Source organism: Chenopodium quinoa, unplaced genomic scaffold, assembly GCF_001683475.1.
Source record: "Chenopodium quinoa cultivar QQ74 unplaced genomic scaffold, ASM168347v1, whole genome shotgun sequence".
Lineage (NCBI taxonomy): Eukaryota > Viridiplantae > Streptophyta > Magnoliopsida > Caryophyllales > Amaranthaceae > Chenopodium > Chenopodium quinoa.
The window spans coordinates 2,354,586-2,379,836 of record NW_018743391.1 but is presented as its reverse complement, the minus strand read 5'-3'; the positions used below and the strand labels follow the sequence as shown (position 1 = coordinate 2,379,836).

The following is a 25,251-nucleotide window of genomic DNA, read 5'->3' as shown; positions in this document are numbered from 1 at the left end:
TTAAAATTGAACCATGAAGGAAAGTAATATTATTATAGAGAATTTTAAGCAGGATTGGTTGATTGAAAACGAAAAACAAAAGGATAGTGGATGATAATTTTCACCCAAATTAAAAATTTAAGAAATACTTTTTTTTTTTGAAACAATTTAAGAAATACTTTAGTACGAGGTTTCCATCCAATCAGAGACCAAGGGAATATTAATTTATAAGTGCGTAACAAAATCATGTATTGATTGCTATTGCTAATGTTTAAAATTAAAATTATGTTTAATACTATATGTTTGTTTCCGCTTGCAAAACATGAAAGTAAATGAATCAATAATAGGGTCAATCACAGCAACAACATACTGAAGTGCTCCGTAATTCCGTATTACTCGAGAAATTCTCGGCAGCTTATGCAAAGATGGGCTACTGGGAAAGGTCAGCAAGCTGCATTTTCGAAAGGAGGTAAGCCCCACTCAGCAGGATTGAAATCCATTAGTGATTTCAGAACTTGATCAGCAACAGAGTGATAGGAGCTGTCCAACCTTGGATCAGGAACCATGATCACAGATCTACATGCCAGTCAAAAGCTTGTATTAAACATGTGAAGTTATACAAGATTATATATTTACGTGTATCGAATAAAAATATCTTGGAACCGGATGATATGTCCAAATAACAAGAATTCAAGTACAACAAGAACGATTTAATATATCACATTCGGTTCACAGGTTCTTAATTTTCCCTCCGACAGTGCCAATAAAACTAAGAATTACAAAAATGACAAGGTTTCATGCCATTTCAGGTCATATGAACAAGATACTAAAGATTATACAGTGCATGAAATTCATTATGATTAATTCGTAACACAAGCACCTGTCATCACTCTAGGAATTAGCATGGAGAAACAACGCAGACTGATTAATTTTTTAATTATGCATCTCAATTTACTATAACACATTTAATGATCTCTAGCTACTTTGAACATATTAGGCATATGATTTAGAGGTAGAAATACTTACATTCCAGCATTTTTAGCAGCTTGAACTCCTGATGGTGCATCTTCAAATACAAGGCACTTTTTTGGATCGATAGGCCCACCCTGCTCATAAGTCATAACATGGTATCTTTTAATATGGTGCAAAGTTTTAGAATAAAAAATTTAAACTTCTGGCTTCAGAGGCCATATTGTGATTTGTTGTCTAATTTTCAATTTAGAAAATGGACATGTTAGTACTGAAGAGGTTCAAACATAAATTTACCTCAAATCTTTTGGCAGCTGCCAAAAATACATCAGGAGATGGCTTTCCTTGTTTAACTTCTGGATCATCTCCATTAACAATATGATGCATTAAAGCAAATAGTTCTCTATGTCTTTGAGTTTTCAGCTCATAATGCCGTTTGTGGGAGCTACAATTACAGCATTGTTCAAAACATCAACAATCAGGAATTACTATAATCATCATAAGATTTGCATAATTCAATGTATAAAACTACTCCTGGGTAACTAAGCTTGTAAAGAGAAAGTGTCTTGACACAGATATCCCAAATTTTTTCTAGGATTTCTTCTACTTTTGATGGATCACTTATGTTGACTCGAGTATAACACAGGTACTACAGCCTACAGGAATATATATGACAAAATAGGTGAAAGAACCGAGTAACATAAGAGCTACATGCACCAGGTTCATTATTTAGTTGACAACCAGAATAAATAAATAAATAAATAAATAAATAAATAAATAAATAAATAAATAAATAAATAAATAAATAAATAAATAAATAAATAAATAAATAAATAAAACACCCAATATAAATCCCACAATTGGCAGGGTCTAGAGTGTCAAAATGTATGCAGCCTCACCTCAACTGGTTAAGAAGCAAGTATGGGCAAATTAACATGCTCCTCTGTCTCAACTGAACCCCATCAGTTAAATTAGAAACAGCCTCTAAATGTCCTTATCGTTGAAACCACACAAATCAGATCCTCCCCAAACACTAAAAAAGACAGGTACCTCATGCATTAGGTTGGCATCGTGATCTAAATATCTAAAAGAGGACTGAAAAAAGCATTACAATATACTCACTCTTTAAATTGAGGCGCTCTATAAGAACAATTAAAAAAATTGGCTGAAGTTTGCTTTAGACGCGCCTAACCACAAATGCCTCGCCTAGACCAAGTTAAGCACTTACCCCCACGTGCCTTGCGCTTTTCAAACACTGAAACCATGAAGATCTAACTTAAATGCTTGCCCCCATAGCTGTCATGACACTTGGCATTCAAAGTCCATTAGAAGTTCTGGACAAGTCTAAGTATTCAAATGCTGGATTTATTCAATCACTAGGACAAATAGATCATACAATTTGAAATCTTAAATTCTTCCCCTCTTTCTAAAACATAGAGCGTGCAGCTAATTATACAATATCAACAAGATACAGCATGAGCCCTGTCATGGGTAAGGTCTGGGCAAGTCCAAATGTAAGTAGCATTATCCCTACCAGTTATGACATAAAGAGAAGCCATTTCCAAAAGACCCAAAACAAACATTTTCTAGAATGAATTTGTCAGTACTGTGATAGTAGTAGTAGAGCAACACATAAAAAGTGGTAGCAATAGCAGAAATGGTCATAGTTGTGATAAGAAGTGGTAGCAATAGCAGCAATGGTCATAGTTATGATATAGGCATAGAAGGAAGTTGCAAAACTTGTAGTTATAGACAGACATGCAGCTCAAATTTAAAATACACTATCCTACGTAATAAATGTTTTTCCCAAAAACATATTTATTATCTCACTAGTAGACAAATAAGCAAGAATAGTTTCCACCACTAAGCGCAAAACAATAGGGTGGAGAGAAGTTTACCCAGTAGCTACGCAGATTGGCACTTGTTGTGCATGCAAATGTTTGACCAATCTTTCAGCCCCTGTATCAGAAAAATGACATCAATAGGTAAGGTTGTGAAGATGATAAGAGAAACAAGAGAAGTAAGAGATGAAACAGAAATAGGAGAGAGAATCAGGACAGTATGATTCAATTCAAGGTGTTGTTAAGTTCACCAAAGAAAGAAATTAGTTTTAGTATTTGATTCAGGTGGAAGGAAAAATAATTTTTTTTTTTCAAGGGATGTAGAGTATAAAAAATGGGAAATGGGCAGAGCTCCAATAATCTCAGCATCCAAGAAGAAAATGCAAATTCAAAAATTAACGGTAAATGGAAATTCATTTACCTTCGAGTAAAATACTTAAGATATCAGATATGTAATATTTACTTAATAAAGCAAATTAGCAATATCAATCAATCAATCAAAGCCTTAATCCCATAAGTGGGGTCGGCTACATGAACCAAATTTGCAATATAATATTTATATATAATTTACTTGGTTAATACTCTTCTGCCTAGTGTCTAATTAATCCAGAGGTGAGATGAGTCCCTTGGCATTCTAAGGGGCTTGGCGGGAGTTTCTAGCTGTATAAATTGAATTTTACAGTGCAAAGGGCATAGAAAATTTTAAAAGAGGACACAAGAGAATGGTCAGTGTAGGAAAGACAAAACCCAAGCAAGTAAAAGCTCGTATAGGAAGTATATATGAAGCATACCTGGCATTAGCTCGCTCGATGGAAACATGCTCTGTAACATTGACTCCCTTTCTACAAGGAAGTCCTCAGCTGAAAGAGAGTCGCTTATTCCAGTCGATTCAACAAAGACCCTAGCAGCTTCTATTGCTTTCATCCCCATCATTTTTGCCTTTAGAGACCAATCAAACGTCTTATTGTACCTAGCTAGTATTTGTTCTTGAACTTCTGTATAGAATTTCTCAGTATCTACAACAATAAGACGTCGAAGCAAATTAAGTTATCATCCCTAGCATCATATTAAACTTTTTGAGTACAGCAATAGCATGACATCAAGCTCAAGAACAACAAATTTTCAAAATAAAAATGATGGTTACCAGCACTAACACAATGACCCAATAAATTAAGAACTTCCCTCAATACAACATTGCTCTAAAAATAATAAAAACAGCAAACCAACGCAAATACACAATTCACAAACAACGGATACACTCCAAACAATCATCCAGTAATCTGATATGCTTCCGATCAATGTGCATTACCATTCTTCCCCAATAAAAAACTGATCAAAGGGGGCAATAACCCTTGAATCATAACATCAAATAACTTGCAAACAAACAAATCAAGCACTAATTCTATTAAAATTCAAGGAACCCTGAAATGTCCACTGCTTCCATTTTAAAATCATACATCACCCATAACATAACAACGAAAATATGTTACTCGGACACTTCAATTTACCTCAAGTAGACAAGTACCCGTACTCACAAAATAGTCAAGTTAGACACTTAGACACGTACCCAAGTCCGAGAAAGGTAATATACTCCATCATTGTTTCTATTTCATATACCCCCAGAAAAATTCTTACTCAAACAATGCAATCAACTCAAATAAACAATTAAATTATCAACCCAAATCACAAAATACAATAAAATTCAAAACCAATTAAAATGCAGTGTTGATTATCACCTAATAAAAGACCATCCATATCGAATATGACATGGGTGATTGTCGGGTTCGAGAGAGCAGAAGCGGCGGTGTCCACGGCGGAGTTGGCCATTGCTGGGGTTGCGCAACTGCTTCGTCGGAGTGATTGATTGCACAACAAACTCGAAAATGTGGAGAAAAGAGGAGCTTTTTGTGGGTAAACTTGAATCGGATTCCTAAGTTCTTGTTTTCTTTTAGGGAGGGAATTAGATGCAAAGTTATAGTGGTGGGAAAAAGGATCAACTTTTGTAAATCTTATTATTGTTATGCTTTGGTGGTACTGGTACATTACATGAATTTGAGCCATTGAGTTGTACATTTAGTAATTTGACTTGGATATTTTATGTAAGTTGAAAATGGTAGCGTTGTCAAAATGGTTTAATAGTTCGGTTTTGATTCGGTTTGAAAATGGTTTAAGTGACCTATGGGTATGTTTCAAATTGGTTCAAACTATTAGCAGTTCGGTTTGAATTCGGTTTATTTTTATGCGGTTTTAATTCGGTCCGGTTCGTAAACGGTTTAGTGCAAACGAGTTGTGGTTTATAAACAGTTTTTAACCTAAAACGGTTTCGGGTTAGAAATGGTTCGGGTTAACAACAATTTAGTACTTTTTGGTTCAGTTCTATTTCATCTTGGTTTATAACTGGTTTGTTGGTTAACGGGTTCGGTTCTTATACAGTTTAACATTATTCGGATCGATTACCGTTCAGGTCGGTTTTTCGGTTTCAAATAATAGGTTCGGTTTTCATTTGGGTCTGTTGATTTCGGATAGTTAAACGGTTTCGATTCAAAATTTGACAATATTATTTACAGGATTACAATAAGACTAGTAACTAATAAGATACAGAGTAGATGAATATATCATAAAAATATTCGTGGTAGTCAAAGATTTCATTTTAAATTAAATCTCATATTATGTTTGCGTAGGAAGTCTTGAAAATTGTCAAAGAGTATATGCAAAACTTATAAAATTATTAGTTTCAAATCGTATAATCTAATATATATATATATATATATATATATATATATAAAGGGGAGTTTTTTCCTAATTTTCATAGTGTGCCATGTAGGATTATAAATTTTAGTAGTAACCAATTAAATAGGAGATTATTAAAAAAATTATAATTAAATAATTTAAATGCCACGTAAGCAAAATTGGCGAATGAGATTTTCCAATTTAAATTAATTAAATATAAAATATTATCTTTTCATATTAGGAATTTTATCTAAATATATAACAAATTTTAGCACATAAATATATGTATAAAAAAATTATTTTTAAAAATTCAAACAAACCGTGCATCGCACGGGCTTCATCTAGTTATTTTTATATTGAGATGAGATATGTAACACGTGTATGTAATGTCATCAAACCTAACCTAGTTTTCTCTCGTTATTCCCGTGTGACAGGGTTCGATCCTCACCCCTAATCCTCCTATGATAGGAGGGACACGCGTAAATAAAAATTGAGCCTTTAGAGAAGTTAAACTACCCTCTCAAATCTCAACAAGTCAAAAGTCAATACGGAGTACTGAACTGTGTGAGCCTCTGTGAGGGGTTTTACTGTGAACACTTAAAACCCTAATTCCCAATTCCTGCTATCGCAATTCAAAATCTTTTGAAATTTCTGCAGAAATTACAAATTTCAATCGAAATAACTTTGCATAATGTCGCTCAGAGGAGTTTGGCAGCTTCAGAAACTCATCGTTAGCTACTGCGATTGGGGAGGCAGCAGCAGGGGTATCAGGTATTATTTTCTTTAATATTCTTTTTCCCAATTTTTTTTCTTTTCTTTTATGTTTTTCAATAAATGTAGAAATCATGATTCTTCTTTCAATATTGTATTTGCGCCCTTTAGCTAATTCTGATTGATTTGTGTTATTGTTGATGCATTTGCTCAAATTTGGTGTTGTTTGATCATTTTCCCAGCTATTTTGTTTGCCATATTTTGATATGTTAATTGCGTAATTTGCTTCAATAGTCGCAAAGTTGAGTTCTTTATCGTTTTTTGTTGGTTTGAAATTTTATGGTAATCGATAAGAATTTTGAACTTTTTGTGAAATCGAAAAGGAAGCATATTGTTTTTCTAGCTTACTAAAGATGTGGGGACTTTTCTCTATATATTATTCGGATTGAAGAGCTGTGTTACGAGGAGTCGAGGACTCGGATTAAGAATATGGTGGGGTGTAGATTTGAGGATTGTGCTAGGCTTATTCCATGGAGTTTATTTGGCAATGCCTATATATCATGCTGTATACATATGTCCTAGGATTCAATTTGAGGTGCTATGTCACCGGGACTCGGTTAAAGAATTTGGCGAGGGTGTGTATTTGAGGATTGTGCAGGGCTCTTTATATAGAGGATCATTAGAAGTGCGTAAGTAATGTATTGTTAACAAATGTCCTATAGTTCAACACGGGTACTTCGTTTTGAAATGGGCTGGGTAGATCATAATTTGCCTGTGTGGTCATTGTCCATTATGATCCCAAAATAAAGGAATCATATATTTTCAGTTGTAGTGTAGGAATGCCTTGGTGTTGCAATGGCAGTCCATGTGATATTAGTTTTCTTTGGCTAGATGTCAACTTATTTAGGTTATTGTTTTGTGATGAATTGTAGCTATTTTCTTGAGTAGTTCAACTTTGGTACAGAAATGAATTGTGGATAAACGAGTGATGTTTGAACTTTGAAGAACTGTTCGTCAGTGGATTTTGGGAAACAATTTGATCGAGCAAAAGTGCTCCTCTGCAACATTGAGATCACAATAAATGTCTTAGTTCTTGGACTCTGCTTATAAGTGTACTTATCGGCTTTGATGTCTACTAATATTGTCCCTTCAGATTGATTTGTCCTAGTGGTGGAATTATTTGCTCTTGTGCTTATTTTCCAGTTGGCAACTATATTGATTTCCTAAGAATTATTCATTTAGAGACATTATTGTGAGTAAATGGTTACATGTTGGACAAAAGTGATTTCCGGTAGGCTTACAAATATGTTGCCTTGGTATTCTATTTGTGGGTTTTTCTCTACTCTAGTTCGATTGTATTACCCTATGTAATGTGTATAGCGCCATCATTTTTTCCTTTTGATGGCTTATTGCAACCTCATTTTGATACTATATTCAAGTTAAACTTTGTTGATGTTAGAATTTGAGAGAAAAAGTTTGCAAAACAAGTAGTGAGGAAGTATAAAATGGCAAATCTACTCTTGAAAAATAATGTCCAATGGTGCAATACTAAATATATCCACCTGTACACCTGCATTGAGCAGCCTGGCATGTGCATGTTGGACACCAACAGCAGTTGACATGCATCTGGACAAAAACACCTTGAATGTAGTTATTTGCACATTTGTGGGGCACTTGATATGTTTAATCATGCTTACTCTCTTTTTTGGGGCATATGAATGCAAGGACCTTTTGCTTGTGTCTCAATTTCGCAATTGTTTGCAAGGAATCAATATGTAGGGGAAGGGCACATTAGTCATAGTCTATTAGTAGTAACTTGGGGAATAAGCTAGAGGTTTCTAAGGGGGTATTTTCTATAAATAGACCTCATTAGGAGGAATAATCATCATATTGAATTTTATTGAGGATTGTTATTGGGAGAGAGTGAGCCTCACGAAAGCTCATATTAGGAGAGAATCCACCTCTCGAAAGTGGAATTATCGTTTAATTAGTTGTAATTCTCATCTTAATACTATAACCATCTTCTTCCTTCTTATTTTCTGCCATTATTAGTGCTGTAACCAAGCTAGTAATTATGTTAATAAGTGGTTGCATCTCCTAGCTCTGCCAGATGCATATGAAAGTCTCTGATAGGATATATATATATATGCTACAATGTGACATTCAATAGACTAGGCATTTGATTTACAATTGAATTGTTTTAACTAACCTTGGTTGCAGCTGGGACTTTTGAATGAAAACAGCAAGCCATATGATTTAATTGTATGATAGCAAAAGAAATGCATTTTCTACTCAAACTTATTCTCTCTCTCCTCACACCCAACATTGTTGGTGGAAATAAAATCTCTTTTAGTATGTATCAGTTTAGAGGAGTGCATTCAGAAAAATGATCTTATTAAGGTTATAAGGTTCTGGATAATAGATATTGAAACAAGTGTGGGATGCTTCTGGGTTTTTTTTTTTTTTTTTTTTTTTTGGAACTCTATGTGGCAGCAAAAATAATTTGCTTGGAAGCTTATGAAAGAAGTTTTGTTGTATGGCAGGGCATTCATGGAAACAAATTTGCCATCAATTAAGGAGAGCAATCCACGAATAGAGGTTGTTACGGAACTCATTCGTGGACAGCATCCACATCTGAAGGCTTTCTATCGTGAGTGCCTTCCCTCCATGTTTATTCGCCTCTGCAGCATTATGATGAAACTAGGGTTTAAGAATGATATGTATTTCTGGTGTCAGTCTTCAATTATTCACATTCCACCCTATGAATTATATAGGAGTTGGTGATTATGTTTTGATGATCATGCTACTGTCTTTCTTGGTTTGCTCCTTTACTTTTCATTAAGAGGAGAAACTCATTATCCCCCTGAAAGTATTGAGTAGCGTGTGGACGATGGAATTTTTAGCAGCAGCTTTAATGCTAGTTGAGGCATTTCAAGCTCAAACTCACTGGAACTGTGCGGAGTTTTTTTTTTTTTTTCCTCTCTCTTCCTCACTCTGTGCACACTTATCTTTGCCACCCTTCCTGAAAAGCTTAAAGTACTGAGTGATGCACTGATGAAGGGATCTTTAGAATGGAAATTAATATAGAGGAGCAGAGAAGGGAGGGGGGGGGGGGGTGGAATACAGAGATTTAAATGGTATTATAAAGGATTTGGATCTACTTGCTTCCTTTCTATCATCTCACTCCCAGTTCTAGATCATCTGCTAAAGTCTGTACAAGTGTACATGCATTTAAATGCATGAATTTATTTCTATTTTTTGGTAAAATGTTTTCCAAGGCGCATATGCCCCTCCCCCCTTTGTGGTAATGTTTGCAGCTTTTGAGCTCTATTCATTCTGTCTTATTTTTATAGGAAACAAGAATGAACGAGTTGTTTGTGTGAAGAATATGACACCAGAAGATGTGCTGCTACATGCAAATAGGTTGAGGAATGCCTTGGGAAGGAAGGTGATAAAGTTGAAGACAAGACATGTCACAAAGCACCCTAGTGTACAAGGCACCTGGACAACTGCTCTGAAATTATGAAGCAACAAAAAACCTTTGTGGTTAATGATCCTGCTGGCAATAAGATGGCAATCATATGAAACTTATAGTGTCTTTTTACGCCCGTGTTAGTTTCTTTTTGAAGATAGCTCAAAATTTGGTTAATGATACTGGACCTTAGCTGTTTGCAAACTAGGATTGAGAATTCATCCTTGGGTTTTTTTTATGACCACATTGCTCTAGCCTCTCGCCTTCTTTTGTAACCTTGGTTTTTTAATGATCACACTGTATTGCTTCGCAGGTAGCATATGCAAGTACTCATCTTGCTACCTTGGTTTATCATGATCACATTGTATTGCATAGCCTGCTCCATTGGTTTGCTTACAAAAGTCAGATGAACAAAATAACGATTGTGTAGGTTAATCTTATTTCCTAGATGAGTTTAACATTCAAGTGTTCATTTGCATACTAGCTTTCATTGGCTGTCATAAACTAATTGCATTCTCTTTCTTTCTACCCTGCACTTTATCTCACTATATATATACAACCTTTGTGCTGAGCTCCAGTATGCAACATGATGAACTTAAAGGGGGCATGTACCTATCCTATCTTGCAAAATTTGGCAGTCACATACACAGATACGCATTGCTTGTAGTCGTCCACAAAAGTATAACTTCCACACCCTGAAAATGCTTTCAAGTGGCGCCAGCCAAGGCATCAATCTGCTATATGTTAAAACTTCCGAGTGTACTAAAAATTGTACTGAGTTAGAAATCTAATGATTTCAGCGAGGTGTTTTCAAAGATGGGCAAGGGAGGCACACTGAGCCACTGTGGTGCAAAAAGGGACACTGGAACATACCAGAAGGCACACAGTGAGACCCATGACTAGGCTCTAGGATCCTTATTGTCTTGAGTTATATACAATGTACAGTACTCAAATATGAAATACTTGAGCCAAAGGGAGGTGGATTATTGGATGGAACTGGCGCCACCATTAGCTGTGGAATTGGTGCCACCACTAGCTGAAGCTATAGCCTTACACAACGGATCAAACGGCCATAACTGCATTCGGCAATGCCTCAGCAGCAGCCACCATAACCATGATCACCCAAACACAATACAATCATGCAGAAAATAAAATAATTAATTAACCGAGGAAACAAAACAGGAACAAAATTCGTAATCTTTAGTGCAGCAAGGACTCGAGTGGAAGATCTTTCAAAAAAAAAGACTCGAGTGGAAGAGGATTGTTACTCAAAATCACAGGTTTCTTTTCTTTTGGTAAAACAAAATCATATGGGGTAGTTATACACTTACATTTGGCTATATGCTTATTTGACAATGCTATTAAGCCTCACATTCATGGCAAAATTTCTTCAAGGACAAAATGATCATGTAGTACAATAGCAGAGATCTAAGTGAGATATTTCGCCTAATCTTAAAAATACATTTGTATGACAAAAGAGCCAGAAACTATGCTGCTACTGGTAATATATAATCCAGAGCCTGCATTTTGGCTCCATCCGGAACTTGGATGTCTCTTGATGCAAAATCTCCGGAATATGCACTGTCAGCTGCTTTCATTTCCTGCTTTAGTCATACATTAACTCAGCGCTCGAATAAGGTTCAAGGATTACTGCCAGATGCGCCCTCAGCTGCTTTCTTTTCTCGCTGTTTTTCCCGTTTTTTCTTGTTTTTCAATGCATTTTTGCTCATTTCCCTGCATAATCATGATAATTACATTAGATGAAATTGCCAGCTTGCCAAAGAGGGAAAAAGAAACAGTAAAAGAATCAATCTACTGTGCAAAAGATACTATTTCAGCACACTTACTGGGTATCCAATCCTCCAAAAAGCTGCCACATCAAAAACAGAAACAAGTGTTACAAGCTGGCTATCAAATTCATATGAGAAGATTTACAATTACTTCAAAGCACTTCAAACCAGAATTCGATAACATTCCCATATATAATGCATACTGATCAAAACAATAAGCGCATGTCATGCAAAATATTTGCAGTCTGCCGAGTGCCTTTCATGTCATAGTCGAGATGATACTGATTATTTATTGAACATCAAGAAAATCACATGCATATCTTTCATCTCAAATATCAGTATAATCTTTGCAACAAACTCTAGCATATTACATAGCTAAGTAAAGAAAATCTTTTATTGATCAGCTAAGATAAAAAAAAAAGCCGCTGCAAAATTATTCAAAATGACATCACCAACAGAAAAAGCATACAGATTTGAAAGGAATTGGATATCAATAGATCACCAATTTGAAAAAATAAAGGATATTTTGTTCAATGAACCACACAGCATCATCATTCAAATAACCAAAAAGATGTTGTGGAAACACTCAACTCCATGCCAAAAATAGGAGATGAAGATGAGCCAATGAGGTACCTAGAAGTCTAGAAAATATGAAGCAAGTATCGATCAAAACACCCTTAGAATTTTAAAGCAAGCGTGGAGTTTATCACTCTGCTCAATGCCATACCAACTTTGGATGTTATACTTAAATTTCTGGCATTGAATGTCAAAGATGATTAACTGGTCATATCAGTGTTAGGTAGAATGCCAAGGTAGCTAGAATTTACCTCTGCCTTAACAGAAGCCGCCTTCCTAGCACTAGGAGGTAGATAAGCGGCAGGTTTCTGTGGAGGGTTCACCGGGTTCGATTTTGCAGCATTCTGGGAAGGTTTTGACCCTTGTCCTACACAGAGAAAAATCTATCATTCACGCAACAGCATATCAAGTAGATTAATGTATTGAATAAGCAGCAGACATGAGATCAAGAAACCTTGTGCTTTGGCTTCTTCAATCTTCAGTGAACCAACAGACTTCACAAGCTCAGAAATATCACCAAACCTGTCTGCTGATTCTGGTTTCCAATCAGCCTGAATGATAGATATTACAATGAATATTAAACAGGGGAACACAAAACAATACACGAGGAGCAAATATTGGTCACACTAACCTGGAATAGTTTGTCAAACATCTTCTTGAAATACAATGAGCCATTGTGTTGGAAAATCTTTATCCTACATTATACCAAACCATGTATGATCAATTACTTAAATTACTACTTCTCAAAAACAAGAGTAATGATTTGCTAAACAATGAAAAGTAAATCTGATCAATCAATTCAAATTACTGTTCTATTGCAATAGCTATAGTTGACTCTTTGGAGTCAAATTTACACAAGTTTAGGTTTTAGTTCTAGACAGTTGTATTTTGCGGAGAAGTCCCCCTACCAAATGATAACATGATTAGTATGCTTGTTGTTTGACTTGTTTCACAAAGATAATGGATTCATGAATTTGACAAGCAGTGATCCACGATAATTTATTACTCACTCCATACCCTTTGGTTTTCCTCATTTTTCTCTATAGGATGTCCAAGATTGCCCCGCACTAAAAAAATATATATATGAGAGATCCCCACTTCACTCTCCCATTTTGTCCCTTTTCAACTCCACCCTTACAAAAAATGCAACCTAATTCCAACGGGGCAAACAAAGGTGGGCACAGGGAGTAAAAGCATACATCCATATATTTAGAGGAAAACTATGTTTACTATCACTGATAAAAACTGCATACTGTAGACTCCAATTAGTTTACTATGAAATCGTAGCAGAAAGGAAGAGACATGCACCTATCACATTAGCTGTTACAGTCAAAAGCATTTTGAGAGAAAGGGAAAGGAAGCATTCGAACAAGGGACGTAATAGCAAGAACCTATTAATCTATTATTGTCATCAGCCAATAAAATCAATCAAATGCTCATGTGATAACATGATTCATCTTGGTGCAATTACCCAAAACAGAGAAAAGACAAGTTTACAAATAAATTAGACAATTTACAGTATATCCAAAAACAATAGTGGCCAATATGCAAGCCTCACGCCCACTTCCACTGACCTGCCCTTTCCCACATTCCGGAACAGGCAACAGAAGCAGAAGTGCCACAAACTTAGTCAACCTAGATGAGAACTACAGCACATGCATAACACAAGATAATTAAACCTTTGCCTATATCATTCATGATAACGGAATAAAAAATAGCAGCAGTGCTCAGGTCAAATCATGATATCTCCTACTAAACTTAAAGGTGACTTGCTACATATTGGTAGCGTAAGAGCATCCCTTAAGATTACAATCAGAAGTCCACTAAGAATATTTCTATTCCGTTACCAGAATAAAATCAGCATACCCATTATCAATCTGACGTCGTGGTGCTGTTGAAGCAGTCATAAAAAAGCAACCATTAGGTGACCATTCACTAACTACAGACCACTCAGCTTTAGTTGTTCCAAGCTGCTTTTTCTCAGTGCAATCCCAGAAAGCCTGAAATGTTTTCAAGGTCCATCAATAACTATATAATATAAAATTTTGCAGATGTATAAGCAGAACATCATAAAGCCAGATCTGTTATCCTTGAGCATTAACCTTGAATCAACTGAAGATCATTTGTGCCTATCTACAACCATACAGTCTCCTAGGGCCTATTTACTACATCCTCCAGTCAAAATTGCAGGAAATAAAAACAGAGGCCCTTAAAAACAAGCCTGTTTTAGGAACAATTAAGGAATTTAGTCCTAGCAATTTATATCAGTTCAAATTCTAAGAAGAATCACAGAATAACTTTAGGCATCAAATGCAATTATGCAGAAAAGGAAGATCCTTATAATCTTAGCCAATAGTCAGTAGTCACCAAACTCCACAAACGCTATCATCACAGGCTGATGGCAGAGTATAATGTTTAACATGTGGCATGACTATCAAACAGCTTTTCTTACTAGGAAGAATAACTTGTACACAAATCACTGGCAAGTTACAGCTATTTTTCATAAGAATTACCGTTTATATACACAAAAACCAACTGTAATCCACTAATCCAGAATAGTTACCAATCTTCCATCCATTTAAAAATATTTTTTGAAGTATAAATTAAACATAAGGAGTTTTAAATTTTAAAAAAGGTACAACTGGTTGGCTTGTATGTGGGTTTGGTAAATTTTTTTTTTTTTTTTTTTATGCGTGCATCCTAATTCTTAAGGTACTCCTGCACATTTAATGACATGGAAGATTACAGACCCTTATAAAGACAAAAAATAAAGTATGACACTCCATTTGATTTTTACCAAGAAAAAGGATGTGAAACATGACCAAACATTCAAACCTAAAAGAAGAAATCTTGCGAAAGTATGAGTATTGACAACAGAGGGGAAAAAAAGTATTTTAACAAAGCAAGCATTAAAGATAGGCATTTGAGAGGCAAGAACAAGCATTTTCCAAATAACAGCTACAATGACAAGAACAGCATCAACCACCCATTCTTGTACCAATATTTCAGGTATATGCAGCATTACCACTAACAAGCAGTGACATAAATTTACCAAAGCTGACAGTTAGTTTAACTACAAAAGCACAAAATACATACCATATCACCAGGTAAGTTTCCGAAACCAGCCAAGCACAAAACTGAATGAGAGGATTTAAGGAAAAAGAAAAAGAAAAAAGAAAAAAAAAAGGAAGAAGTGGGGGGTTGTTCATTAAGAACAGGAAAAAAAAAATTCGGTGTATCAGCTCTACGAAGGATACATCTTCCCTTGGGATTCCATTTGATGGTGTTGTACGGACCTGAGCCAAGTTCAAGAAGTGGATTGCACTTCTTGTCGAATACTGTAGCTTTAGCAGGCATAACTAGAGTTAGGTCAAGGAACAGCAATACATTAAAAGGATTCCAAAGAGAATAAAAAACAATAATCTCATTTAAGAGTAAGGTGTATCAGCTCTACAGCTGGTTCAAAGAAACAACTCCTCTACATCTAGAAACTATTAATCATACACCAGTGTACGAGCCATCTTTTCATGGACATCGTGTGAGTAAATCATTCTTAGCTCCAATGAAAGGATACATCCATAGACAACAGCAAACTCTGTACCAGTGTAGGACCACTGAACATCATGAATGGGTCCCTCCTTACCTGTTTATGCACTGAACTGATTAATTTTGTAAGCAAAGTTGAATCATATTAACCATAAACATCAAGGTCACGTACGAAGAGGTACAAGTCCTTCATGAGCTCCATCAGTTGTCAAGTAACTTAATTTTGATTCTCCATAGTAACTCTGGTTGGTTTTATCAACATCTGCCTGAGCCACAGCTAGAAGACCAGTAGAGCCATAATTCCAATGTAATTGCACAGTTGAACAACGAAAGAAGCTGCGTCGTGCAAGAGGCTGGCTAGAGGGGTCATTTCCACATGCAAATATCTGGACATTTGCAGGAACTCCCTAAAAAGGACATCAAAAATAGGAGAAGAAACTCATTTAAACAACAAGGCAATCTTGCAGGGGTAAAAAATTCTCAACTTATTAAAATCATGGGCCTTCTTCAATTGCCTTTGCACATTTAAAACTTTGTCTTTGTTCATAGGGCTATGTATCAAAGTGATGGTACTAACACTAAAGGCCCCTTTCTACAATTCCATTGATTCTGTGCAGCAATCTAACAAATACATCTTATCAGTTCAAAGATAGTGACCAGTAAGCAACAAAAAAGGTACATGATAGCTTGCTTCAAATTCAGAAGTTTGTTCGATATCTATATGGGACCAAGCATGCAGCAGACAATAGGCTATAGGTCAGAAATAAAGAAATTATATACGTAGTATGTAATATACCAAGCACAGACATCCTGAAGTTTCACACAGAAAAGGATCTGACTTGGCCATGTATCTTCACGTTTAGATTAGGTAAGTTCCCAGCTCAAATATAGACCAACCTTGGATTCAGGAACAAACGTAGCAACGTGTGAACCAGGCATCTTGGAAAGTTGAAATGCTGCTACTCCTGGAACTCTGAGGCGAGACACGAATCCTTTTGATAAATCAGCAGAATCAAAAAACTGTATTTCATTTGTGACGAGCCGGCATGCAACAGCCTCATCAGAGCTGAATCGAATTGAAGGCCTGGACAGTACACAAACATTTCATTGAGAGGACATATGTTTCACCTACAGAACTTAGAAAAGGACTTTCAACATAACTATGTAATAACTAGATTATCTGATTTTTGTAAATTGATTAAATAAGAAGAAATAATAAAAGAAGCTTGAATCTTGATAGACAATGGCGCAAAGGGGTTACACTTTACAAATGATAGGTTTAATAGCTTTAGGCTATTACTCTCAAAATAGCTTGAGGCTATAACTCTCTAACAATGGCTTTAAGCCATAACTCACTAAGGTTTCCCCAATACAAATTTCTGCCTATCTTCCTTCTACTACTCTCTACCTATTTATACTACTTGCTAAGCAAGTACTACTTTAATTGCTGCATTTACTAATTCTTGTCTTCATCCCTAAAAGCCAACATGGTAGCTAATAAGCCAACATAACAACTACTGCAGCTTTAAGGTAGTGCTTTCCCTTGTGGTGGTGTGTTAGCCTACCCCTTCTTTTTCTGCTTCCTGCTGCAAGTGTGAAGAACAGGTGGTGTGTTGGCCTGATTCGTTACAAACTATCACTTTAGCCATTATATACAGGCTAAAATAAATCAGTATACTTAAATTTTGTGACTCGGTGACACAAAATTCTAAGAAAGGACAAAATTCTAAGACATACTTCCTTGTGTAATTAGCAGAATCACAAGATCCATTAGACTAGTTCCAGAAACACGTTCGAAAATGCGAGAAAAAGACAAAAGGCTATTAATGGGGAGGGAATAAGAAAAACAGAGACCATCATCCAACATGATAAATCAAGCCAAATTAAAAAAGGAAAAACCATTTCGGCTACCTACATAACCTATGTATTTGTATAAGTAAACAGCCAACAGACTTCTAGCTTCCAGTAGAACATGTGAAAGGAAAGGGGACAATAATTTTGCACACAAGAATGACAAATAAATTCAAACAATCAAGAGAACAGAACTTGCTAATATAAACTGAAGTAATTTCAAGTCTAACATAAATACCAGCTTGTTTTACTCATATTCTTTTGAGAAAAGTTATACACACAAGCACCAGTCTCTACACTCCATAATGTCACATTTTTCTCCTGAGGCGACGCCTGTTTCTGAAATGTCTGAAGGTAAGTCCCACGAGGTGATATGTTTGCAGCAGCGAAGTTTGGAACTTGAATGGATCTGATCTCTTTGTAGGTCTTGCAATCAAAAATACTTATGACACCCTCGGGTTTAATCACCATTAATCTAGAGCCATCCTCAGAAAATGTTGCACTGCTACAAGGAACTTTAGGTATCTTGACTTTTGGTTGACCATTGTCGAATGGCGGACCAGTCCAAATAGAAAATCCTTCTAGGTCTCGAACTAAAAGGAAGAACAACAGCAAATTTCAGTGCCTAATCCCCTTTTAAATTCAGCACTAAACACATCTATAAGCATAAACAACAAGATACACACCTAATAGTTCCAAAGGCGGTGATGCAACAGCAGCTGCCATTTCAGTTTAATTAAAGTTTCAAACAACCAAATCGCCCCTGCAAATACATAGCCATGTTATTGAAATTGCGCTATTATAAAGCTATTCTCTTAAACCTATCTAATCTAGCAATTACGAATACCTAAACACACAAGCAGAAAGCTAATTCATAGATTATTCTTTAATCTTTATATTCCACTCCTAATGAACTCACTAAAAATGACTAATCTAGCTGTTCATTTGCAAAACTCGATATCAACAATTACATGATCCACTTAAAGTAAAGTAATCTGCGCAACCAATTCTTCATATTAAATATATCAAGCTAGGACAAAATTTAAGCACATAACTTGGCATCAAATTACAATTATTTTCAAAAAATGCCTATAAATTCAACATTTTGCAGGAATAGAATTTGACAACTACATTAAAACAGCCAACAACAAGGGAGCACAGCAGCATTTGCTAGGAGAGCTGTCATCCCCTATCGGAGCTTGACTCGCTCTTATTTAGATTAGTCGGAGTCTAGTAGGCTCTAGATTATGCCCTTTACAGGACAACCCTTTACAGGACAAAATACCCTCAAAACAAACTACAACATTACATCAAGAAGTCGAAATTCACAAACAGTTATCAAACTAAAAACAGTGATCATCAAACATTAAATACTCCAATTAAAGAACAAATTAAAATCAAACCAACAACACATTAAACATACATACATACATACAAGTTTCACTAGCTGATTCTATATTAAAGCAATAAAGTTCAGATCTTTTTTAGCAACAAAAATTGAAGAAATCAAATACAAAAAAAATTACCCAAAGAATAATTATGAAATCAAATTAAATTCAGGTGATTAATGGTATAAAATGCAGAGAAAAAGAGACCTGATAGTCGCCGGAGCCGAGAAAGGGAGGAGGGGAATGTAGCTGGGTTTGTTGGTTTTGAGTCGTTTGAATGTAAATTAGAGTTTCAAGGTTGGACCTTTTATGAGCCCATTTTTCTTATTTGGACTTTAAAGAGCTTAAACCCTGATATTTTAGAACATCAAATAGTTTTTGGGTCAGGCAATACCGATTATGTTGCGAGTAAAAGAAAACAGAGTAAGTATTTACTATTTAGGCCATGTTCTTTTGAGCTTCTGGGCAGAGCAGGGGTCAGCAGGGTAGAGCAGATTAAATTTCAGCAGAGCAGATTTCAACATTATTATTAATACGACTACCTCCGGTCTAAATTACTCGCAACTTTGGGGTATTATTTGTGAGATATAAAATATTATTAATGTTACTATTATTAATACTATTATTAATGTTATTATTATTTGCTAGAGGAGTGGGGGCCCAGATTATATCTCGACTTCCCACTAATTTATTGTAGGTTGTATGACTTTTGTTTTTGAGATATAATAATAATATTAATGTTGTTGTTATTATTATTATTATTATTATTATTATTATTATTATTATTATTATTATTATTATTATTAAGTGCATATACGATTTAGGTGAGTGAAAACATAAATATATGTGTACCATATTTCACATATGTTAATAGTCGAAAGATAAAAGACAACGGTTTACATATATTTATTTCACAAAAAATTTAAAATAAAATGATTTAATGAGTAATAATGATTTTACTTATAAATTTGTCTTAATCATATTTTTTTTTTACCCTAAAAATAAGGATTTTTTTAAAAAAATAACACCACATATTTTGAAAAAAATGGATTATAACACCACCTTTTTTCAAATTTTGATTATAACACCACATAAAAACCCAAAAATTGGATTCCACCACCACTTAACGGATTCTTGGATAGAACCTGTTAGTGGGGCCACAATAGACGTGTGTCATAAATTTAGTGGTTTAGAAATTTTTCAAAAAAAAAGAAAAGAAAATTAAAAAAAAAAAAAAGCAAAACCTTAGCCCAGCCAAGCTCCACCACCGGCACCAACTGCCCAGTCGTCGACACCCCCTTCACTCGCCAAAACCGGCAAAACCAGCCCAACTATCCCTACCCCTCTTCCCCCTCCTCGAAAACCACCCCTTTCCCCAGAATCGAGGTTGCTATCGATGCTAACCACAGCAAATCTCAACCAAATTTCGAACCTCAACCCCTTCGAACCACCGCATATACCAACCACAATGCACTAGATCGGTGTGAATCGTTTTTTCGGTGATTTGGAGGGGTGTGAATTGGTTGTGTACTTGTGTGTAGTGGTGGAGGTGGTTGCGGGGGTTGCTTGGTGCGAATTTCGTGGTTGGGGCTGGTGGATCTATGAAGCTAGGCGGAACTGGGGTGGTTATCGGGGAGGGGGGCTGGTTTCGCCGGTTATGGTAGGGGTAGGGTGTGCCGACGACTGGGCAAAAGAGGGGTCGCAGGCTGGAGCGGGGTTAGGGATTAGGGTTTCAAGGCTGCCTGCGGCAGCTCATCGTTGCCGGTGGTGGGGCTGGGTTAGGGATTAGGTTATTTGTTTTTTAAAAAAAAAAATTGGTTTTTTTTTAATTTTTTAAAAACCAATCAATGAATGACACGTGTGCTTAGTGGGTCCTTCTAACGGATTCCATCCAAAAATACCGTTAGATGGTGGTGAAATCCAATTTTTGGGTTTTTATGTGGTGTTATAATCAAAATTTGAAAAAAGGTGGTGTTATAATCCATTTTTTTCAAAATATGTGGTGTTATATTTACAAAAAAAATCCTAAAAATAATAATAATATACCAAATACTACTTGAAAACAATCTCTTTTTTTTTAATTCTTAAATTGTATGGAAAGATTTGAAAAACTCAATGAACTAACAATCAATACCCACATACATATAATGTTTCTACACATTGTGATTCTAATATCAAATGTTTATAAAAGAAATTGTTATTAATTGTTATTATTATTTATTTTTTGAAAGAATTGTTATAATTATTAGAAATTATTAATTAATAATATTATTAAATATTAATTCTTAATAGTTTGAATTATTAAATATTAATAATGATAACTATTATTATTAATTATTATTATGATTAATAAATATTAATTATTATTAATATTAATAATTATTAAAATTATTTTTAATATTAATAATTATTATAATTATTCAAAATAATAAATTATTATCATCAATACGATATTAATTATTATTATTATTGTTATTATTAATTATTATTTGAAAATAGAGCAGAGCAGAGCAGTGCAGAGTAGAGCAGAGCAGAGCAGATTTGATTTGAGCAGAGCGGAGCAGAGCAGCTCTAAAGAACGGGGCCTTAATACGTAGTCACGTACTCCCTCTGTCCCATAATACATGACACAGTCAAACATTGCACATATGTTAATGCATTAGTTTGACTTTATTTTTATATAATTAAATATTAATGAAAATTATTTTACAAAATTATATGATGAAACTTTATATTAAAACCTATCTAACAATATATTTTATTATAAAATATATTTTTATATATTATGTTAGTAAAAAAAAATATGGTAAAACCTAATGCATGACTAGTAAAAAAAAAAAAAAAGTCTAACATCTCATGTATTAAGGGACGGAGGGAGTATTAACAGATGGTTGGTTATCTTTTTTTGACTTAATGTTATAAAATAAAAAAATTTAAAATCAGACAAAATCCAAATAAAGTATAATAATTGTAAAAAAATTCAAATATTATAAGTTCAAACAATAAAATAGGAATAATTTCATATAAGTTCATACTCTTTCGTTTCTTTTAAATGCATCACTTGCAATGCGTAGAGTTTTAGGAGAGTAATAATAAAAATATTGTGAGTAGGTGAATAATTATTACTTATAATAAAAATAAGATGGGACCATGAAAGAGAAAGTATGTGAGTGTAAATATTTTTTATTATTTAAGAGAGGACTTTGAAAGAGAGAAAAATGATACGGGGTAGTAAAATAGTTTAAGTAGCATAGTAAAATAGAGAAATGATAAAATATAGTATAAACTATAAAGTTACTAAATATAGAAATGGTGCATTTTAAAATAAAAAAACACCCATAAAAGAAAAGTGATGCATTTACTTAAAAATTAAGAGGGTATAATGTAACATTAAACAATATTAGAATTTTTTTAAAAAAAAAAGAACCAAGGCTTAAGTGCAGGGATGATATAATAAAAGAATTTATAATTGTGTAATTAAATTTCAAACACATATCAGTTAAAATAAAATCCTTGTATTACATATGCTATTATTAACATAAACCAAACTACAAAAATTAAAATATTATAAACCAAAGAAATTTCACGTCTACATTGAAAATTAGCGAACTTTGTAATTAGATGGGATAATCACATATATTTGTTTTTCTTAAAATTTTTAAAAGGTTCATAAAAGAAAAGGTAATGAGCTACTTCATACCTAGTTCGTTAGTTGACGATACGCCACCGCACCAGGAGCTTAGCCATGTGTGGACCAAAATGGGCCCGCGAAGCCGGTTACCGGTAGGTCTAAGTCCTTCTCTGAAAATTAAAAAGTTTATTGTACTACATTAAAATACCCTAAAATATATATGAAAGGAACAAAAAAATTGAGACGGGAAAAACATAAAGGTGAAGCTGACACATGTACAATTTGAAAAAAAAAATGATGTCAGCGGTTGTTCCTTTGGTAATATTTATTTATAGATGGTAAATCAGTAACCGTTTCAAGTGTTTTATTTGGACATATAGAAAAAAGAGTGTAACGTTTTGAAGCAAATATTCAATAAACCAAATATTATACTAGCATTTTTTTTCTAAGCGAGTTTAGTATCAAATATCAATTAAAAAATTATAGAGTCATTTTTTCAATTCTACGGAGTACCTTTAAAGAAGAAATACAACCGTGAGTAAAAATTAAATATACTTCATTTGTTTCCCTACCTCCAAGCATTTTTGTAGTTAGTGGGTCTTGATCTCGTAACCTCGAAATCACAAAATAAGTCCCCACCAATTCCACCAAACTTTTGCTTGATAATTTTTTGCACCCCATAATGAGAAGAAGAAGAAGAAATAAATAAATAAATAGAACGTCTTTGATACGGGTAGAATAACAGATACGGACGTGCAAATTACAAACAATATAATACATGCGACATACCTTCTCTACTAGTGGATGAAGTTCCTCCTTGTTTTGATGGGCAATGGCATGCCCATCCTTTTTTGCTCATCCATCCTAAGAGGAGAGACAACATAAAAAGAGTTATAAAATGTTGTAGATTCCATCCAAGTAATAAATGAGTATAATTTCTATTATGAGTGAGCCATAAAATATGATGCTTAAGATTACTTTATGTTTTTATGTTCATTTGACAATGACAACCTACCAAATAATTATATACATTGAACATTATTATTTAAATCAACCATATATTATAAGACTAGCTAGATATTTTTTTTATAATAAATTATGGTTAAATTATAAAACATTAGTTATCTAGTACACATACACATGACACATCAACAATTATGTCCCATTATTATTGTTGTTACGTGCTAAATTAAAGACATCATTTTCTTGCATTATCCAAGTTGTTGCTCTTATCCAATGCTCCAATTATTGTTCTTCTAACCACAAGTTGGATGTGTTATCATCCCATTCAATTCCTCTCTTTTTCCTTTTTATCTTACTATGATGCATTGCCCATTTTCCTCTTATGTTATGAATTATGAAAGCTACCTACGTTGACTATTACTATATTTTATATTATTTTCTCCGTTTTTAATTTTTTGAACTATTAACTATCTAGATGTATACACTATTTAGACATTTCTTCTTTATTATGTATCGTATTTTTGTGATTTTAATATAAGATAAAATGTTAGGTTTAGTGTAGTCCAAATTTCATAAGCCGAACAATTTTGTCTCATACTTTATAGAAAATTAAACCATATTAAGAACTTGACGAAAAACTCTAGAAACAATGGGTGTTCGTAAAGCTTTTAGATACACGTGTGGTTAATCAAAAGAGCATGTGTGCAGATTTTTCCACTTAATTCATCTGTCGCCTATAAATATGACATGTTGAGCGTTAGAGCAAGTAATAATCCACATACATCCTTCAAGGCTCCGATCCCCTTATACACTCTACGAGTGTCCCTCCTTTGGCGTATAGAGGTTATGCCAACTCCACTTTGGAAATTATTACATATTGGCTCCATTTTAGGAGAATTTTGGCTCTTTAGGAATTCATGATCTGAGATCACTCCTGCTCACAATCTCCCTAATCCATTGTCGCTTTGTATTTCTCCTTTTTGAGTTATAGTGAGAGTTAGTATTTGTAATACTAATCCCTAATATTTTAGGGTACTTGTACTCTCCTATATTTTCTTATACGAAGTAATAGATTTCGTTGGCATTCATTGTCCGTGGATTTTTACCGATTTTTCACGTTAAATCACTCTTTTCATTTATCTTTCTATTAATATTTCAGTTTCTATATTTTTAATTTGCTTCCGCTACACACTTACTACATTAACATATAATTTAAAGTTAAATTTATATTTTGGTAAGCCAGATACTCAAATAGTGCAATTATACAATAATATGTACGAGTAGTACGTAGCTCTTAATTAAAATAATTATTTATAGTGTTAGTATTATATTATGAAAATCTAATTATTGCTTAGCAATTCTTTCAAAAAAAAAAAAAATTACTCCGTATTGCTTAGCAAAAATTCAAATTATACGGCGCTAGTTGCCTATGTATAAAACTCATAATTGACGCAAGAGGTCAACGGAAAGAAAACAACTTCTTGGAGTGTAACCTTTATTTGCTCTCTCACCCAAATTTTTAATAAATTAAATTAAAAAAAAAATTAAATTGCAAAAACAAGTACGAATATTGGATGCCTTTGAGCCATTGACAATGCATTGTGCATGCCATTGTCTCATGTCTCACACAAATTAATTGTAAGATATAAATAGGCTTGCCCAAATAATAAATACGGAGTATATAAATAAATCACCCTCATAATGAGAAATATATATATATATATATATTATATTATGATAGGTTAATATGACAATGAAGAGCAAATTTAATTAATATCTTGAGCCAAGGGGGAGGCCAAGGCCC

The 25,251-nt window shown here is 34.2% G+C and overlaps 3 protein-coding genes across 6 annotated transcripts; 1 reads left to right on the top strand and 2 right to left on the bottom strand.

The window, feature by feature from the left end:
* Window positions 1–199: 199 nt before the first annotated feature.
* On the bottom strand, window positions 200–4,869 carry LOC110738741 ((DL)-glycerol-3-phosphatase 2-like). The gene is made up of 6 exons (XM_021919164.1): window positions 4,526–4,869; window positions 3,581–3,805; window positions 2,847–2,907; window positions 1,246–1,393; window positions 1,006–1,085; window positions 200–555 (listed from the first exon to the last, which is right to left on the bottom strand). The coding sequence occupies exons 1-6, from the start codon at window positions 4,860–4,862 to the stop codon at window positions 423–425; spliced, it is 984 nt and encodes a 327-aa protein (XP_021774856.1). The 5' UTR covers window positions 4,863–4,869; the 3' UTR covers window positions 200–422.
* Window positions 4,870–6,026: 1,157 nt separating this feature from the next.
* On the top strand, window positions 6,027–10,167 carry LOC110738740 (54S ribosomal protein L51, mitochondrial-like). The gene is made up of 3 exons (XM_021919163.1): window positions 6,027–6,290; window positions 8,774–8,880; window positions 9,584–10,167. The coding sequence occupies exons 1-3, from the start codon at window positions 6,211–6,213 to the stop codon at window positions 9,754–9,756; spliced, it is 360 nt and encodes a 119-aa protein (XP_021774855.1). The 5' UTR covers window positions 6,027–6,210; the 3' UTR covers window positions 9,757–10,167.
* A 786-nt stretch (window positions 10,168–10,953) lies between these two features.
* Window positions 10,954–23,400, bottom strand: LOC110738739 (eukaryotic translation initiation factor 2A-like). 4 transcript variants are annotated; one of them, XM_021919160.1, is made up of 16 exons: window positions 23,274–23,400; window positions 23,057–23,142; window positions 22,554–22,654; window positions 18,152–18,228; window positions 17,704–18,058; window positions 16,512–16,698; window positions 15,787–16,021; window positions 15,643–15,711; window positions 15,326–15,427; window positions 15,165–15,205; window positions 13,935–14,068; window positions 12,700–12,763; window positions 12,523–12,619; window positions 12,320–12,435; window positions 11,550–11,572; window positions 10,954–11,436 (listed from the first exon to the last, which is right to left on the bottom strand). In XM_021919160.1, exons 4-16 carry the CDS (start codon window positions 18,189–18,191, stop codon window positions 11,343–11,345), a joined length of 1,557 nt encoding a protein of 518 aa, XP_021774852.1. In that variant the 5' UTR covers window positions 18,192–18,228; window positions 22,554–22,654; window positions 23,057–23,142; window positions 23,274–23,400; the 3' UTR covers window positions 10,954–11,342. The 4 variants fall into 4 exon arrangements, with proteins under 4 accessions (XP_021774852.1, XP_021774853.1, XP_021774854.1 ...); XM_021919161.1 differs by having other exon boundaries at window positions 23,057–23,136; XM_021919162.1 differs by lacking the exon at window positions 23,057–23,142.
* Between the last annotated feature and the right edge of the window lie 1,851 nt (window positions 23,401–25,251).